Consider the following 16644-nt stretch of genomic DNA (forward strand, 5'->3'; position numbering starts at 1 on the left):
TGCCTCTGCCAATGCTACTCTATGACCATCCACCAAGCAACATTTTAGTCATTTAACATAAATGAACAGCACTAAAGCCCCGACTGAAATTATCACTTTTTTGATCAGCCGAACGCTTGATACAAGAGGAAACCCATTACTATCAGTATATAAAGCAGACTGAGAGTCGCACATGGAAATTTTTCTGTGTCTGGAATGGAATTCTCACTCTCTCCCTGGAGGAATGCATTTCTGCTTACCTAATTCCACAGTGTATTAGGCACAGAGTAGCGAGAACTAAGACTTGAGGACCACAGAGTGTGTGTTAGGGTATTGTTGGAGTTTAACCAGCTAAAACTACATAGCTTGCCATAGAAAGCATTGTCAACATTACTATTAACTATCAAAATTACAAATCTACAACTAGTAGTCCATTCCATTTAACTAGTGTTGAACCAGGAAAGTATAGCATCTGAACAGATCTTTCTTTTTTAAAACATTGAAATACGGTAACAATAACAGCAACAAGATTACATTTGCATAGTGCCTTTCACGTCGGGAGGACGTTTCAAGGCACTGGGTAGTGTACAGCCTTCAGACTCGAGCTGGGGTCAGGGAAGGAGAAGGGAGAGGAGGGAAAGGGGGGGTGACCGATTGCATGGTCGAAGAGGAGGGTTTTGAGGCGGGACTTGAACAACAACAAGATTTAATTTATAGAGCGCCTTTCATGTCGGGAGGACGTCCCAAGGCCCTGGACAGTTGGGTTGGGACCCGAGCAGGGGGGAAATGGTCAGGGTGAGGGGAGGGAAAGGAGGGAGCGAGAAAGGGGTAGAGAGTCGAGAGGGGAGCTGAAGGCATGGTCGAAGAGAAAGGTCTTGAGACCGGCCTTGAAGGAGGAAAGGGAGGAGGCGGCGAAGGCACTGGGGGATGGAGTTCCAGAGCCTAGAGGCTGAGAGGCTGAAGGCCCGGCCACCGATGGTAGGGCGGTTGGGGCGGGGGATGTGGAGCAGACCGGAGCCAGAGGAACGGAGGGTACGGGCAGGTAAGTAGGGGGATAGTAGGTCAGAGAGGTAGGAGGGAGCAAGGCCGTGAATGGCCTTGTAGGTGAGGATGAGGATCTTGAATTCGATCCTCTGGGGGATGGGGAGCCAGTGGAGGCGAGCGAGGGTGGGAGTGATGTGGTCCCGAAGCCTGGTGCGGGACAGTACACGAGCTGCAGAGTTCTGAATGACCTGCAGCTTGTGGAGGGAGGTGCCGGGAAGGCCGGCGAGGAGAGAGTTCCCATAGTCCAGCCTTGAGGTGATAAAGGCGTGGATCAGGGTTTCAGCAACGTGAGGGGTGAGGTAGTGCCGTAGTCTGGCGATGTTCCGGAGGTGATGGAAGGCAGTTCCAGTTGTGGCGCGGATATGAGGAACAAAGGACAGCTCAGGGTCGAACAGAACGCCGAGGTTCCTGACTGGCTTTGAGAGGTGGAGAGTGCAGCCTTGGATGCTGATGCTGTCAGCGCCTGAGGTGCGGAGGCGCTGACGTGAGCCAATCAGGAGGGCCTCAGTTTTGTGCACGTTGAACTGAAGAAAGTTGTCTCTTGTCCAGGACTCGATGTCAGACGACAGGCTGTCAGGACATCGGTGGTCGTGGAGTTGAGGGTAGAAGAGGAAAGGTAGAGTTGGGTGTCATCCGCATACATGTGGAAGTTAACCCCATGTCTGCGGATGATATCACCAAGCAGGAGCATATAGAGGATGAAGAGGAGGGGACCGAGGACAGAGCCCTGAGGGACACCGCATGAGACAGTGCGGGGGCTGGAGGAAAAACCGTTTGTGGAAACAAAATGAAGACGGTGGGAGAGGTACGACCTAAACCACTCAAGGACAAGGCCTTGAAGGTTGAGGTGGGAGGACAAGTGGTGGAGGAGGATAGCATGGTCGACCGTATTGAATGCGGCCGATAGGTCGAGGAGGATGAGGAGGCAGAGGGAGCCCTGGTCGCAGATGGTCAAGATGTCATTAGTGACCATGACCAGGGTGGTTTCCGTGCTATGGGCAGCACGGAAACCCAACTGAAGGGGTTCGAATAATGAATGGATGGAGAGGAAAGTGCGCAGCTGGGAGGCGACGACTCTTTCAAGGACCTTGAACAGGAAGGGGAGGTTGGAGGAGGCTAAGGAGGGGATGTGGCGGCGTGACTGGGGGATGGAATTCCCGAGGTTGGGGGCAGAGTGGCTGAAGGCTCTCCCGCCAATGGTGGGATGGGTGGGTCGGGGATGTGGAGCAGACTGGAGCTGGCTGAGCGGAGGGAGTAAGCGGGTTGGTAGGTGGTTAGAAGGTTGCAGAGGTAGGGTGGGGTGAGGCCATGGAGGGCTTTGTAGATGAGGACCAGGATCTTGAACTGGATCCTCTGAAGGATAGGGAGCAAATGGAGTCGAGCGAGAATGGGGGAGATGGGGTCACGGAGTTTGGTGCGGGAGAGGACACAGGCTGCAGAGTTCTGGATTATCTGCAGCCTGTGGAGGGAGGAGTTGGGAAGGCTGACAAGCAGGGCATTTGCATAGTCCAGCCTGGAGGTGATGAAGGCATGAACAAGAGTTTCAGCGGCCTGAGGGGTGAGGTAGTGGCAGAGTCGGGCGATGTTACAGAGGTGAGGGAAGGCAGAGCGAACCATGGCTTGGATGTGGAGAAGAAAAGACAGAAAAGTAACTTCAAAAAATATTCTCTTCAACAGTAAAATCAGTAAAATCAGTGGTGAGGCACTCATGGTCCTATCATGAAGATACCCATTTGAATTAGTATCATTGTGGTAGTTCATGGTTTATCCAAAACTATGAAGTTAAAAATTGCAGCATTCCTTCATATGTTCCTTCTGCTAATTAAGATAAAGATGGCTTGAAATTCCATCTTGTCTAAGTCAATGCCAAGAACATTTGGAATGAATAGGGCAGAATTGTGGACAGTTACTACGTTCAGAAGTCAGCTTGGAATCCTTTAATGATCACTTCAAATGCTACCTCTTTGTGTTGTAGAGTGGTAATCATTCTTATTTATCGTCTCACCAGTTTCGATGAAAGTTAATTGTATATAGCATAAAGAAAAGTTAAACTCTAATACTCACAGATGCAAATTGGTATATTTGCAGACCATTGGTTGTTGTCTTGGCAAAGTAAGGACTTTTCTCCGATCAGTTCAAATCCAGACAAACACCGAAACTTCAAAATATTCCCATTCAAGAAGCCATCTGTGTCACGCATGCCATAAAGTGGAATCCCTGGATCACCGCAACTCTCTTCATCAATCTCTGCGAGAACGAAGTAAGAAACCGAGAAGGTCAACAAACATATTTCTTCTGCATTGAAAAACACTCATAAACCCCAAGTCGGAAACCAAATAACAAAAACAGTTCTTAAAAATATATCAATTTAAACAATTATAGAACTCTGCCGCATCTTCTCTGCAGGATATGAGGAGCTGAGGGGTAGAAGGAGACAAAGACCAAAAATGGGTTGGAAAGATAGATCTAAAAACAAACTTATAAGCGCAGAAGTAAAAGAAAAATCAGAAAAGAAGATCAACGGAATGGAACAAAAAGCAGGAAGGAAGTATAAATATAAACAACAAAACAGAGACCCATGTTTCATATTGTGCCCTGGAGCTACTTCCAGAGACTTCCTCATCCACAATTATATTCATCTTTGATGACATCAACATGAAAGGATAAAATCTGTGCTCTAGCCGTTAATTAATCTGGGAATAGTTCATATCATTCCCAAAACAATAGATTTCAAAACATTTTACACTTGTTAGCTGCAGTTAGAAATGATCTGCATTGTTGTCAATTATTATTATTGGGCTGTAATAATAATAATCCTTGCCTTTGATATAGCGCCTTTCAGAAAGACAGAAGTGTTTCAGAGGATTTACCTTACATTGTAGTGAAAGCAATGTCCCACAAACAGTCATGAAGTGAGTGATCAATTTTATTTGTGGGGTCCCGTAGTGTATTAATTAGAGCATGTGCCTCGCAAGCAAGAGACCTGGGTTCAATTCCCGGGAGGGGCAAAATGCTTGGCAAGTTTCCTTACTCTACATGCCTCTGTTTACCTAGCAGTAAGTAAGAAACCGGTTAGTCGATTGACGGATTGCTTTCTGGGGGTAATCCGCCCCCCCCCCGAATAAATAAATGAATAATAATTTGGTCACTCAATCCATGACTCTATGTGGGACACTGCTGTGCACAATTGTCTGCCGCATTTCGCCCACAAAATATATAGCAAATTCACTTTATAGTATATTCTGTGAAGTGCTTTGAGACATGTCAATGAAGTGGTAAGATGCTATGTCAAATGCGAAGATTAATATTATTATTTGGAGAATTGTTGACCAGGAAACTAGGAGAACTTCCAAAGGATCACAATTTGTTGAAGGACAACACCTCCAAAAATGCAGCACTACCTCCACTGGAGTGTGAGCTAATTGTAAACAAAGCCAGATGCACAAAGGATTTCATTTGTTTCAAAATAAAAATATAATCTTGATTGTTTAAATACCAGAAAATATCACTCCTCTTTATTGTGGAGTGATATTTTCTGGACTTGTGGAGTCCGTAGCTCAGTGGTTAGAGCACTCGCCTCGCAAGCGACAGACCTGTGTTGGATTCCCGGCAGGGCGAAACCTTGGGCAAGTTTCCTTACTCCACACGACTAATAGTAATCCCTCAAGAAAAAAACAATAAAAAATTGATCACTTGAATCCATGACTGTTTGTGGGACACTGCTGTGTGCAATTGACTGCCACATTTGGTCCACAAATATACAGTCAATTCACTTTACAGTATATTCTGTGAAACACTTTGAGACGTCTAGAAGACATGAAAAGCGCTATATCAGATGCAAGGATTATTATTATTATGATTATTGTTATTGAGTATCTGCGAGAGGTCACCCAGTGGCGATTAACTGGTTGGAGACCCCTGGCCTAGATGATATGAGTTCAAAATCCTGACATGAGGCTTGAACTTACAATCTTTTAACTCAGAGGCAAGAGTGTGGGGCAACTGAGGCAGGCTGACACAGCTGGGATGTTATTTGCTGGTGCAGCAAGCTCAAAATACGTGAGAAAACTTTCCTCTTTGAGTGTGCCTTCTCTTTCCAGCTCGGCATCCAGCCACACTACTGTTAAAAGCTCCGAGACATTGCCCATGCGAAGGATGCTAAATATATTTGCAAGCTATTGTTTGCGAGTCCAAAACAAGGGGGCATAAAACAAGATGGACAGGAGCAGATATAAAACAGATTTATGAGGAAATTCTTACATAGAGGGTGGTGAAAGAATATAATATTAATAATTCTTAAAGCGCCTTATCAAGTCACCAAGATGTCTCAAAGTGCTTCACAAGATATACTGTAAAGTGGATTGACTATATTTTGTGGGCAAGATGGAGCAGACAGTTTGTCCACAGCATTATCCCACAAATAGCCATAGAGTGAGTGACCAATTTTATTTGGGGATTTATTGACCAGAAATGTGGAATTCACTAACAAAAGCTATGGTTAAAGCATTTTGTATTAATGTATTTAAGAGGAAACCTGATGTATTCATGAGGGAGAAGGGAATAGAGGGCTTTAGGAGAGTGAATTAGGAGGAGTGGGGGCTCATGTTGAGAGTAAACACTAATAGTTTCTGTGCTATATAATTCTTTGTAATTCTATGCGTTATCAAATATATTTTGAATCATCACACGTTTTTCGCCTCTATTCCTAGACCCTGATATTCATCCAACTTTTGACTGCTAGTTGGGCCTAAAGATTTCTGCACAACCATGGATTTCAATTGCTGGTTCCGTATAGTTTCTTGGAATTCTGACTTAACTCATTGAGTATCCCATAAAACTGTGCAGGAACAGGAACAGCAGCTCTGGAATAGGAACAATGATTGGAGCTGTTAATGGAAAATCAAATTGGCGACACAGAAATCTTAGAACTGGCTTTGGATCCATCTAGTAAACAACAAAAAATTACATTTATATAGCACCTTTCACATCGGGAGGATGTGCAAAATAATACTGGCTGGGGACTCAAGCTGGGGGTGGGAGCTGAAGGGTGGGGAAAGATGACTCAGAGCTTTGGCAAGGAGATAATAATAATAATAATCCTTGCATTTGATATAGTGCTTTTCACATCTTCTAGACGACTCAAAGCGCTTCACAGAATATACTGTAAAGTGAGTTGACTGTATATTTGTGGGTGAAACGTAGCAGCCAATTGCGCACAGCAGTGTCCCACAAACAGTCATGAATTGAAATGGTCAATTTATTTTTCTTTCTTAAGGGATTATTATCAGGCGTGTGGAGTAAGGAAACTTGCCCAAGGTTTCGCCCTGCCGGGAATCGAACCCAGGTCTTTCACTTGCAACGCGAGTGCTCTAACCACTGAGCTATAGGACTCCATGATCGTCGTTGAACGAGGTGAAGGAAGGAGAGAGGAAATGAGGTGAGGGATGGAACAAGGTGAAGGAAGGAGGGAACAAGGTGAGGGAGGGACCAAGGTGAGGGAGGGAGAGTACAAGGTGAGGAGGGAACGAATAAGGTGAGGCAGGGAGCAAGGGAATTATGTGAGGAAGGGAGCAACGTGAGGTGAGGGAGGGGGCGAGGGAATGAGGTGAGGAAGGAAGTCTTGAGGAGGGAAGACTTGTTAGATTCATATGTATGACTCACCTTTAGAAATAGATGGAAAAATCCAATGTTCTACAGATTGAATACAATAATTGTCGATTTTGTTTGAAACAGCTTTTATTTTCCCACCATGTGTAACATATAAGTGTTTGGGTGTTTTTTTAATTTGTGAATGAAATTTAATTTCCACAAAAGCATCTCAAATTAACTTGGCTACAACTGACATGGCACTACTAAAAAAAAATCTTGTTTAAGTCTTTAGGCTGATTAAACAGACTTCTTTTCCATCTGCGCAAAAGTAATTTATTGATCTAGCAGAATCCTCTGGCGATCAGCATATGTTCTCAGTAATTACAAATACACAGTTAGATGCCAGAATTGCTGTTTTATTTTGTTGTTTTTGTTTCTGTTTTGTTCCTATTGAAAATCTACTTTTTGTGTAAGAAAATATACCCATTATAACATTTCAAAGTTTCTATTTCCAAAAAAACAAACACAAAGGAAACAGTTTAAAAATCCATGATTATATTTTGCAGAGGTCTCTAAGCTCCTTAGCAAAAACTATTATACAGGATTTTATTATTTTTAAAATAGTATTTTGCCTATGTAGCAACATTCACTTCATTTCAAATATTCTTATTTTCTACTTTTTTAATATGAACCCAGTATATGAAAGTAAATTGTTGGTAAATTGATAGATTAATAAATCCCAAGACAAAATAAACGTGTTTAATATATGACAGTACAATCACTTAGTAGTCTACGATCCTACCCACTTACTTACCTATTGAATAAATCTAACTACTTTGTTTCACCCACAAAATATGCAGTAAATTTACTTTACAGTATATTCTATGAAGTGCTTTGAGATGTCTCAAAGACGTGATAAGGCACTATATCAAATGCAAGGAATATTATTATGATATTGAGCTAACTGTTTCCAAAAAATGGCAGTAATACAAGGTTCAGATGGTAGTATTCTCACTTCTGAATCAGAACATTGTGGATTCAAGCTCCACATCAAGACTTCGAGCTCACAGCCTAGGCTCATGCTGCAGTGTAATGCTGGTGTGCCCAGCATTGTATCGGAGTGTCAGTCTAGATCAGAGATCCTCAAACTATGGGGCGCACCAATCTGGGGAGACGTGGACATTTGCCAGGGGAGGCGCCAGTTGCATACATCCCAACAGTTCCAGGTTTGCGAGACTGGTCCTGTACCTCACCAAAGCCATACCCCCGACAGCCAAAACCTATGACATTGCTTCCCGCGACAACCATATCCTGTGACAATGCTTCCCAAACCTGGAGATAATGCTTTCCATAACAACCAAACTCCAAACAAGCTCACTCCTCCTACTGAATAGGTAGAACTGATGGATATTATACTGACGTAATCTATAATTGTTTGGTGTTATAATTTCCTAAAATGTTATTCAGTTTTATTTTAGCTGCTGCAATTTGTATTCTTTTTGTATTTGGTTAACTGTGAGATAACACAGAAGGTGCATTATGAAATAAAATGAGTATTTTTGACACTCATACTCTTAATATAACTAGATTGATCAAAGCCCTTTTGCTTTATTACTCGCATTCTGGCAAAGTATAGGATTTTTAGTAATTTGTGTTGTCTTTGTAAACTATGGGAAAGCGCAATTGTGTTTTATTCCTTAGCTTAGGGAAGCTCACTGTGACAAAGTTTGAGAACTCCTAGTCTGGACTATGTGTGTTCCAAGTCCCAACATGGGACTTGAACCCATAACCTACTGACTCAGGCGAGAGTGCAACCAACTGAACCAGAATGACACCTGAAATGTGCAGGTGAAGACGTAAGTGACATCTTTGGGGGGAGCTCAACAATTCAGGGATTCACTGAAAGAATATGCAAGACTTAAAGATTTCATATTTCAGTCAGCCCCTTCCTTACCTCGACGGGCTCACATGTGCTTAAATTCTTGAATATTTTTATTGAAATAAAATATTTACGAAGCAATACATGGTGTTTAGATATTCAAAGTAATATTTTTGCAGCCTCAGGGTTGAAAGAACAAGAAAAACATAAGCTCTACTCCTGCTATCGTCCTGTAGCTCAGTGGTTAGAGCACTTGCCTCGCAAGAGAGAGACCTGGATTTGATTCCCGGCAAGACGTAATGTTGGGAAAGTTTCCTTATTCCACACCCCTCTGTTTACCTAGCAATAAGTAGGAACCTGGTTGTTAGTTGATTGGCGGATTGCTTTTCTGGGGGTAATAATTTCTTAACAAAATTTTAAAGATAGTAAATTGGTCAATTCAATCCAAGACTGTTTGCGGATCACTGCTGTGCACAATTGGCTGCCATGTTTTGCCCCAAAAATAGTCAATTCACTTTACAGTTTATTCTGTGAAGCCCTTTGAGATGTCTCAAAGACGTGATAGCTATATCAAATGCAAGGATTATTATTATTACTCCCCTTCATGATTCACCAAAGAATCCCAGCTTTCACAGTGAAATAAAACTTTTTTTAAAAACTTGTTTCATCCACATCCTTATTTTTATCTGGAATTTAATTCTAACTTCAAATAGTAATAATAATAATCTGTGTGACCTTTTCCTACCCCACTCCTTTGTTCACACCCTACATTTGGCTAACTTGGCCTTTTCCCTATCCTTTAACTCCATCAGTCGTCAAGCCTTCAGCCACTGTTCCCTAACCTCTGGAATACCTTCCCTTTGCTTCTCTATCTCAACCCCTTTGTATCTAGCTCTTAAATCGACCCCAAAACACTACCTCTTCAGCTGCGGCTATCAGTCACCTCGCCTTCCCCTACCTTGCTCATGATCCAACCCTGTCTCGTGGAATGCTCTGAAATATAATCCTACTTAAAAGGTACAATGTAAAAGGCACACATTTTTGTTGTTGTCATTGTGTCACCCAGGGGCGGAGCTGAGGTCGGGGGAAGGGGGGTGCCAAATGCCCTTTGTCTCTCCTAGACAGATTGTCACACTGTGTTTGTCCTGTGAACCTCTTGCAGCCCAGTCAGAGTGGCAATGGCATATCTTGGGAGCAGGTTATCCTCTTGACTGGAGAAAACAAAAGGATATGTGGGAAGAGAGGTGGGCGAGTTGAAGGAAAACATATTAACAGCTTTAAAAATTGTACTTACCACCAGAAAGAAAATAATAGAGACAAAAACGCAAAGACAGAGGGAAAGAAAAACAAACTAAAGTTCAGTGAATGAAAGAAGGAATGCAATGTATTTGCCAACAACTTTTCACCTGCAGTTCCCAAACTCTAGCCAGAGGTATAATTCTTGCAGTCCATAAGTTAACCACAGCATCAAATATATCTTGGCTGTTTTATTTTGGAAACTTTTATAATTTGCTCCACATCTGTAGTGGATTTTGCAGTTTTTAAAATATTTACAATTTTAACTTTTCTAATAATAACCCTTACTTTCGACATAGAACTTTAGCACATTGTCAAAATGTCTCAAAGTGCTTCACAGGATTTTACTGTAAATGTAATGGATATATCTGAAATAAGTTTTACAGTCAACTTGCACACAGCAATGTCCTACAAACAGCCATAAAGTGAATGATCAATTTTATTTGGAGGATTGTTGATCAGGGCATCAAAAAAAACTCAACTATTCTCTTTTCGACTAGCTGAACAGGGAGACGGACCTCGGTTTAACATCTCATCCAAAGGATAGCACCTCCAACAATACAGTGGTCTCCATATTATATTGAATGACAGCCTACTTTGAGCTCAAAGAGCCAAATTGGGTCTTGAACCCACAACCACAGTGGCATGAGTTCCACTGACAAGTAACTGAACTGAACACAAGACCTTTTCTGAGATAGGTGAAAGGCATGTTTATTTCAGCTTCCAGGATAAAACTGTACCAAAATTGAGCAGGGAGATTTGTTTTTCCAGTTATCTGAACAAATATGATCTCATCTCATCATAACTATAGTTGAAAATGTCATTTTGTATGCTAAGACCAAAGATGTTTAACACGGTGTATTTTTAAGGGAAGCCTAATTGAGTTTTGCCTTATAGTATTGTTGGGTTATGTTTTGCCTTTCTGTTTTTATAAATAAACTTAGCTTTGCCTTGACTGGAAACATTTGGTTTGTCTTGTGTTTGCACTATTCAAAGAGACTTTGAATGTAGCTTGAGACAACATATGCAGAATATGTGGTGTGGATTAAGTGTTAATTTCTTGGGAATACAATGTTGCTGGGGCAGAATAGTAAAAAAGCAAAAAACCCAGGTCATGAGTCCACTGCTGGAACACGTGCAGAAACCCATGGACATAGTAGCAACTGTTACATAGCCTTACATATTCAATCTGCATTTGTTGTTGAGAAATGGTTGACCTCCAGCAGAACCTGAACATACAATCTGGGATACTCTTGTCAACTTGAATTTGACAATTTGGAACTAAGTAAACAGAGTGTGTCCTTGCAGGGAAAGAGTACATATTCAATTGCAGATACAAGGACATTTTCATGTGTAGGAGGCAACCACATGTGGCGCTATTACTCTGGTTTGGATACTCTTAAACATGGTGATGGGTTTCTACAAGTTCTACAGGTGTCAGACACCTGACCGACCAAAAGCAAAAATAATGTAGTATGCCTAAACCGAATATCTGCAGAGAAACCCTTGCATGGCATTTCAATGAAAATCTTTGAGTGAAATTTCCCAGTTTTTGCCAATTTGCCAAGTTGAATTAAGGATAGTTGTGTCAGGGACTCATGTCTGCTGGGAACTCAACTGAAACTGAATTAAATCTGTCCAAAGTCATTTTACCTGTATCTTAACAGCTAAGAAAAATAGTAATCGTTAAGTCCATCAGTCCAGCACAGGCTGAATTCCAACCTAGGTCTCAAAGTTGAAACTACAGTGTGCATATCCACTGCTTTGCACAATGTTACTTGCTTCAAGGAAATATTTCTTTCATGCAGTGGGTGGTGAGAGTGTTGAATTTACTCAGGCAGTCAATTGAAAAATTTAGAAAGGTAAATAGATAAATACTTGATAAACAGGGTACGAAGGGATGTAGAGAGTAGACAAGGGAGAAAAGTAAAAAAGTATGATATACATATTGCAAACATCTACATTGCAACAGCACAGACTTGTGGTGCTTACAAGCTTCAACAAATACTCTGCAGAGCTTCCCTGGGTATACCTGATTCATAACTATTCAGCATTGTTCTGTTGCCAGTGTTACATTTCAGTTACAAATACTCAGCAGAGAAGGAATCAAAGATGGCTCACAACTGCTCATTAACTACTGATGTGGCATTTACAATCCAAGGAGAACACCTCGCCTGAAGCCATAGTAATTTGTCTGCTCCAGTGTTTGCTGAGCAAAATGAATACTAAAGAAAGTTCCACAGTGAACCCGAATGAACACAAATATTGTAGTTTTGAAAGCTGCATGAAAACGAGCACACACACAGGAACGTTATGTACCCTTCATAACTGGGATTGTTACCAATGCCATGTCCTAATTTTTACTGAGGACATTTCTTAGCCTGCAAAATATTCCTTAGTTATTGTTGTTGATAATTAAGAAACTGAATGCATTTAGGAATTTCACAATTTTGACCCCAACATTTCAATGGCAAGCAGATGTGAAAATGCTTATGGTTTTCTTCTGGTTTTGAATGTTGTTTATTATCATAGACAACACACCTAGTGTAAATGGCAACCACCTCCGATGTTTTGCAGCCAAGGTATGTGCTGCAATACTAATTCAAGTTATTGATAGGCTCATGTGTATCTCCGTCTTGGGAAGAAATTGTTTCACATTTGCCAGAAAGAAATATTCAGCTATCAATACTGAACTAAAGGAACAGTAAAAAGAAATTGCTTTAATTTCCTTCAACCAGTGAAGCTGTCGGTGAAAATCATCACGACCCTCAAAGTATTAGGATATAAAATACAATAGTCCACTGCCTTTCCATGTAAAAAAATCATAGACTGAAGGTAACAACAGGGTTTTACCTGTTTTTTTAATCTGCTTCTGCAATTCTGTGCTAAAGCCATCTGGAACTCCCTTCCTCACTCCCTTCGTCTCGCTCCCTCTCTTCCTATTTTCAGGTCTCTGCTGAAGATCTTTCTTTTCGACCGCACCTTTGGTCACCTTCTTCCCCCTCCCCCTGGCTCGGCCCCGGGATCCATTACTGTGAAGCGCTTTGAGACGCCGTCCAGTGTGGAGGGCGCTATAAAAATCCAAGTTGTTGTTGTTGTTGTTGCCTATCTGGCTGTGTTATATTTTATGTGTATACTCTAACCACAATACTATAAAGGTTCAGAAACAGTAAGAAAACCTAAAAGTTGAATTGTAGATGGTGTCAAAACAACATCAAAATTATGTAGGATGATTGGAGGTTACCAGAAAGTTATGAGATTTGATTATTCTGAGGATTTTATAAGTGTAAAGCTGAAGCTCGAGCAGTTTACAATAAATAGCAGAAAAAAGTGTATTAAATTACTGCCTTCTGCTCAGTGACAGCTATTTGCTGCTCTTGATTGGGGACAGAGAATCTTCCCACTCAGCTCCTAACCTTCTAAGATAAAGTCCTCAGGTGATCCTAACTGGATAATTAACAGGAATCTTATCAGATATTGCTCACAGTGGTAAGCTATGAAGTTTGAGCTTATTAAACTTCACAGAACCCCAACACACATCCTGTGGTCCCAAAACCTTTATTCTCACCTTAACATTTTCCAGAACTGGGTAAGCTTGGTGCATCCCTTCAGACACAGAGCAATTTCCTTATATAAGTGGGACATACATTGAACTCTGGTTTGGGTACTGTTAAACATGGTAATGGGTTCCAACATATGTCAGATACCTGGCTGACCAAAATAAATCCATTGAACGTAATAAACATGAAAGAACTTGAAAACTAATGAATTAAGAGATTGAAAGTAAATAACTAAATAAAATACTATTTTTAATTGTCAGTTAAGCAGAAAATTAGTTATACGAAACATGCATAAATAATTCATAGATACGGTAATAATTGTGACTATGTTCAAATTACTCTGTCCTGTGAGCCATTAACAGCTATTTCACATTTAGCTTCAAGAGATTCTATTGATGCTGCAAGTGTGCGTAATGTTAATTCCTAATTTAAATCTTTTAGCATTTCAATCTCTGAGTTTTCCAAGAAAATGTCCGTGATACCAAACCAGTCACTAACACATAAAATGATACTTACACTGTGGAAACAAATGACAGAGATAAGATTTCCATTGGTTAGGTTAGTTATGCATGGATCCACAGATGGCATAAATAGAAGACTTTAGCATTAAAACTCTTTAAAAAAACATAAAATAAATGAACATGTAGTAAGGGAAAAGTAATTTCAAGCATGGGGTGATTGGACTAAAACATGGTCTCTATATCAGAGAATGTGACATGTGAGAATGTGAAGTTTTATAAAATAAATAGTTGTTATAGGTTTAGACAAAAGCATCTAATAGTATAAATACTATTGAGTAAATAATAGCTTCACCAATATTGCTCCTTTGCAGAAATTAGTTAAGCTCATTTGCTCTGCATCGAGGACATAAATTTTGCAGTTTTAGTATTTATTGTTGAACATACACCAATACCCCAATTAAAGTGCCTACAAGATGAAAGATTTTCAGAATGTTTCTACTTGTTCAATGAAATGGAAGGGCTTGGATTAAGTATGAGACTATGCTCATTCCATTCATTCTTCTTCTGGGAGAGAGTGCTCATTCCATTGCAGATATGGAGAAACCTCCACATATAGGTGGCAGACATATGTGAAACACTTGGTCTGGTTCGGATTCTCTTCAGCACAGCATGTTTCATATATGCGAAAATCACCCTCAACATAGTAAAGATGCGCAACTTATTGTAACTATATGAAGAAATTTCTGTGTTTGCTTCGCTAACATGGACTTAGAATAGGATTGCTAATTTAGCTGTAAGCAAAATATTTCACTCTAAATGTTTCACAGTAAATAAATCAGCTTCTTTGAATCCATGTCCTTGAATTACACATTCAAAATACGGTGTGCAGACTGGCTGGTTACTGTTACAAAATATAGTGGTGAAAATATGAACTTTTACATGTTAATTAATATTGGTCAATACTGGATAACCAATAAATATGGGTTAAGAATGTGGCCAGCGTTTTAATTATTAGCTGGTCTGTGGATGTGACAAGCCCCTGTCACAGTTGTCTCTCTACACATTGATTGTCATTTTGCCTGCAGAATACATAGTCACTACACTGCATAGTGAATCCTGTGAAGTGCTTTGAAACATCCTTCTGCCTTGAACATTTCTATATCAAATATTATACTACTATTAATAATAAATCTTGACATGTGGAAATTCTAGGACCAGCTCCTCAGCTGTTTAGTGGGTCTGCATATTGATATCAACTCAGTCACCTTTGCTGCTGATAAACAATGGTTCAAAGCATCTGGTATGGAACTAGCAGTAAAGAGTAACATCACAAGCAGTTTGGCTTCAGCCATTATTCACTTCCTGAGGGTACAGGGGATGATAGCTCACTTACTGAGGGATGGTGATAACTCTGGAAAACTCTCCATCAATCCCTCCACCTTGTCCCCTCTCCTCTTTTGCAAATCCTGCCTTCCTTTTTGACTGTCCTCACGGTCACCTCCACCACAACGCACCCCCCCCCACCCCCACCCCACCCACCGCCCGCAGGCTCGGAGTCAGACTCCACCACTGTTAAGCTCTCTGAGACTTTACCCTGCGTGGAGGGTGCTATATAAGTGCAAGTTGTTGTTAATAAATAGCTCGCTTCCTGAGGGTACAGAAGGTGATAAGTAGCTGACAAGAGTCAACTCAACAGCTTCCTCTATCTCAAAAAGAGTATTGGAGAAGGTTCTTGAGATGTCTCAAAGCACTTCACAAAATATACTGTAAAGTGGATTGACTGAACATTTTGTGGGCGAAATGTGGCAGCCATTTGTGCATAGCAGTGTCCCACAAACAGTTGGGGATGAGTAACCAAATTAATATTTTTTTTGAGAGAATTATTACCCCTAAGAAAACGATCTGCCAATTTACTACCAACCAGGTTCCAACTTACTAATAAACAGAGGCATGAGGAGTTAGGAAATTTGCCCAAGGTTTCGCCTTGCCTGGGAATCGATCCCGGGTTCTCTCGCTTGTGAGGCAAGTACTCTAACAACTAAGCTACAGGTCTCCACAACTTTTCCTTTTTGGAGAATCTGCTTCTCGTTTGACTCCTCAGCCAGCCATGTTCATGCTCCTATTTCCCCTTGAAATGACCATTTACATAGGGCAGATGTTTCTCGATGGCAATTCTCACCTTGTTTTGTTTGCTCACCTCAGGTCAGAGCCTTGTTCTGAAAAAGAACAGCTTCTGAGTGACTGAACTCTGATCATCTGATTTTGACTCTGCCAGAGACGAATACTCAGAAAGAGAAATATTGTACTCTTAATGTGTTGGAACGAAACCCAATATGCAACCCCCATCCTTTAATTCAAGATCATGTAATTAAAGTGCTTCTGTGAAGTGTTTTGAGAAGTCTCAAAGACATACAATCATAGAATCGTACATCACAAAAAGAGGTCATTCGGCCCACCGAGTCTGTGCCGGCTCTTTGGAAAGAGCAATGTAATATCAATCCTACTCCCCAGCCTTTTCCCTATAACCCTGCAAATCCGTCCTCTTCAAATAGCCGTCCACCGCGTTTTTAAAAGTTGTTATTGAATTGGCGTCCACCACCCTTTCGGGCAATGCATTCCAGATTCGAACAACTCGCTGCGTGAAAAATTTTCTTCTCATCTCCCCTCTGCTTCTTTTAGAAACTATTTTAAATCTGTGACCTTGAGTCACCGACACACCCACCAGTGGAAACAGTTTTTCCCTTTCTAACCTATCAAATCCCCTCATGATTTTGAAAACCTCTATTAGGTCTCCTCTTAACTTTCTCTGCTCCAATGAGAATAATCCCAGCCTCTC

The 16644-nt window shown here is 41.1% G+C and overlaps 1 protein-coding gene across 1 annotated transcript in view; it reads right to left on the minus strand.

The window, feature by feature from the left end:
* Nucleotides 1-16644, minus strand: part of csmd3b (CUB and Sushi multiple domains 3b) — a 773500-nt gene that overhangs the window by 199015 nt on the left and 557841 nt on the right. The window contains exon 13 of the mRNA XM_042331884.1: nucleotides 3088-3270. Coding sequence (XP_042187818.1) covers nucleotides 3088-3270 — 183 coding nt within the window. The remainder of the gene's footprint in view (nucleotides 1-3087; nucleotides 3271-16644) is intronic.

Source organism: Callorhinchus milii, unplaced genomic scaffold, assembly GCF_018977255.1.
Source record: "Callorhinchus milii isolate IMCB2004 unplaced genomic scaffold, IMCB_Cmil_1.0 Scaffold2, whole genome shotgun sequence".
NCBI lineage: Eukaryota > Metazoa > Chordata > Chondrichthyes > Chimaeriformes > Callorhinchidae > Callorhinchus > Callorhinchus milii.